General features: G+C 40.4%; 1 protein-coding gene across 1 annotated transcript in view; it reads right to left on the bottom strand.

Moving 5' to 3' along the window:
- The window catches only part of GABRR1 (gamma-aminobutyric acid (GABA) A receptor, rho 1), a 15,808-nt gene extending 14,991 nt beyond the window's left edge, over window positions 1-817 (bottom strand). The window contains exon 1 of the mRNA XM_008581240.1: window positions 727-817. Coding sequence (XP_008579462.1) covers window positions 727-793 — 67 coding nt within the window. The 5' untranslated portion in view covers window positions 794-817. The remainder of the gene's footprint in view (window positions 1-726) is intronic.
- Between the last annotated feature and the right edge of the window lie 2,057 nt (window positions 818-2,874).

The raw sequence follows: 2,874 nt of genomic DNA, 5'->3' as shown, positions 1-2,874 counted from the left end.
AGTGAGCTAACCGGCCATCCCTATATGGGATCTGAACCCGTGGCCTTGGTGTTATTAGCACTACACTCTACCGAGTGAGCCACGGGCCAGCCCTGATAGTGTCTTTTGATGCAAAAAATTTTTAATTTTTTATGAAGTCCAATTTGTCATTTTCTTTTGTTACCTGTGCCTGTTTTTTAACTTTTCCAGGACTTCCTTGTGTGTGCAAGTTTCCTGAGGCCCCTCTGTTGTACCTGAGAGTCTCAACCACCACACGAACTTACAGTGGTGGGCAATTGTTGTTAAACTTATTTTTGCCAGGAAATCCTTTCTTCAGTGGAAATTGTATTAGAAGAACAATAAAAAAGATTAAAAATGAGCTCTCTGGATAGACTCTGTGTGTGTGTGTTGGACTGAGGGCTTGGAAGGAGACCCACGTTTGATTAGCCCTCTACTCCCCTTCCCCAAGCAGTTTCCCTGGGGAACTCTGAAAACTTAAGGTTTCATAGAACAAAGTTTAAAACCATTGTCAAAGGCCCATTAAAAACATCAATTATGGGAATAGAAGGTTTTATTCCTAAATTTGTTCCTGATTTTTAAAACTACCCTAGACTTCGCTTCAATCTAAAAAACCACCTTAAAAGCATAGTCATGAATGAGGAACACATCCTGTTCCTGCTACTGAGAGTGAGAGGTGTCCAGGACTCCTCAGGAGCTGGTGCTAATGCCTGGGCACAGTCCACTCACAGCTTTCGATTTCAAGCGAACACGTCTGCGTGTCCAGGGGAAACCGGCTGAAGTCCATGTTGCACATTGCAGTCACTGTAACCCTAGAAACAACAAAAAAAGATAAAATCCATGTGTTCAGAGCCTGTGAAAGACAAGTGCAAACAGTAATGGCCTCTGCTTCCTTCTAATATGACAACTGCCTCTTCGTAATTCATAAGCCACATGTCAGGATTTAGATAGTAGCTCAAGAGTGATACCCTCATTGGAATGTTTAACTCTAGGGTCAGTGTGAGGCAAATAGAAAGGCTCTGCTAACTCTTACCACATTCAAGCATTTTAAAGAAGCAATGGTTTCAATTCATATAACAATGTGAATAAACTCATATGATATGGTTTCTTAAAAGAAGCCATAGGAGCATTTATTGTTCTCCTGTTTTAGATAAATCCAAGTTCTTCTGTTATTTTATTGATTTTACTGATATTCAGTATCACAGACAATATTGCATACACTTATGACAGTTGCCAAATTTGGCACTTTTTTTTACAATGTTGATATTTTTATATTGATAATAGAGTATCTGCTAATGGGCATATGTGTTTTTAGTAGATAATTCCACAGAGATCGTAGTAATGGAAAAGCACTGAAAGATCTTATGCACTAATATTCAAGCACTTGCTGGCATAAAATAGTTCTGTTTGGAGTTTACACAGGAAAAGAGGCTTCTGCATCAAAGAACAAACAAATACGGATTATTAGTAGAGATGAAAAGTCTCCCATAAGTGGGGAATTTCATGGCAGGACATAATTAACAGTCATTGGCTGGTACCGAACATACTATTTTTCCTTCAACTACACAAAATTTGTTATGTATAAATTGTGGAAATCATCTGGATAATTCATGGCCCAAAAGAAAAAAAGTCACTTTTAATTTAAATGGAAATTTCAAGGAAAAAAGCATTCTTGAAATGGAATTATCCAAATATTTGCCTGAATTTTTCCACTCCATTTGAGTGTGAAATAGTTGTGTTCTGTGAGGGATTCGAGATTGCAGCACAGAGGTAGACTTATGTCCCCTGGAAATCCTGATAAACAGAGTGTGTTGCGGTGTGTGAGGGTGGGGGGTCAGGCTGACAGCTGACTTGGATGCTTAATGGTGGGGGGCTTCCGTTTCTATGGGTTCATCATCAGCATCACTATGCCTAACGGCAGCACTAGCAAGAAAGAAACTAGGAACTAAGTTTGGGGACACTGGGAACTAACTTTAGGGACATGAAATGTCAAATGCAGGAATTTTTTCTCTATGAGCAAGAGGATTGACTATCTCTTCTCTTTGTATTAGTTGGTACAGACGCTTTTAGAATCACAGACATCATCAGACTGTGTCTTTCCACCCTGACTTGATGCTTTTCCACTTGTAACATATATGATTGAACAAGCATGTGTGGTGTAATCAAAACCTACGTTTATTTTTGTTTCCCCAAGTCCCTTTAAACTGATTTATTGGAGGGGGTCTTCCCTTGCCCTGGATGGAAATGTGGCAGGTCCTGTTGTTTTTCTGCTCATTCTCATGCGGTAGTCAAAACACTCTGTATTTGTCTGTTTTCTGTCACTTATAACGGAATACTCAAAACTGGGCAATTTATAAGAAAATGAAATTTATTTCTTACAGTTTTGGAGGTTAGGAAGTCTACAGTCTAGGGGTTACAACTGGTAGGAGCCTTCTTCTTGGTGGGAACTCTCTACAGGGTCCTGCGGCGATGCAGGCAAGCACGGCGAGAGCATGCCACGGCAAGAGCTCTCTAACGTGCACTCTCGCTCTCCTTATAAAGCCGTCAGTGCCCCTCCTGCAGCGGTCCACTAAACAATTAACCCATTACTTCACAAACAGATTAATCCATTCATGACAGCATGGTCCTCATGATCCGTTCACCTCTTAAAGGCCCCACCTTTCAGATACCATAGTCGGATTTCCCACCCTCTTAACACTGTGTCAAAGGGGATCAAGCTTCAGTAAGTTTTGGGAGGACATTCAATCCACACCACATTCTTAAGTCACAAACCACATCTCTTCAGAAATTAAGAGTTTAAGTGCAAGGTATTAATCAATGCTTCAAACTTCGTTTAAATTAAGACTTCTGCTCTCCCTCCTCAGCTAAGATGCAAAG

This window comes from Galeopterus variegatus, unplaced genomic scaffold (genome assembly GCF_000696425.1).
Source record: "Galeopterus variegatus unplaced genomic scaffold, G_variegatus-3.0.2 Scaffold2306, whole genome shotgun sequence".
NCBI lineage: Eukaryota > Metazoa > Chordata > Mammalia > Dermoptera > Cynocephalidae > Galeopterus > Galeopterus variegatus.
The sequence above is the reverse complement of the archived record's forward strand: the minus strand, read 5'-3'. Positions and strand labels throughout refer to the sequence as shown.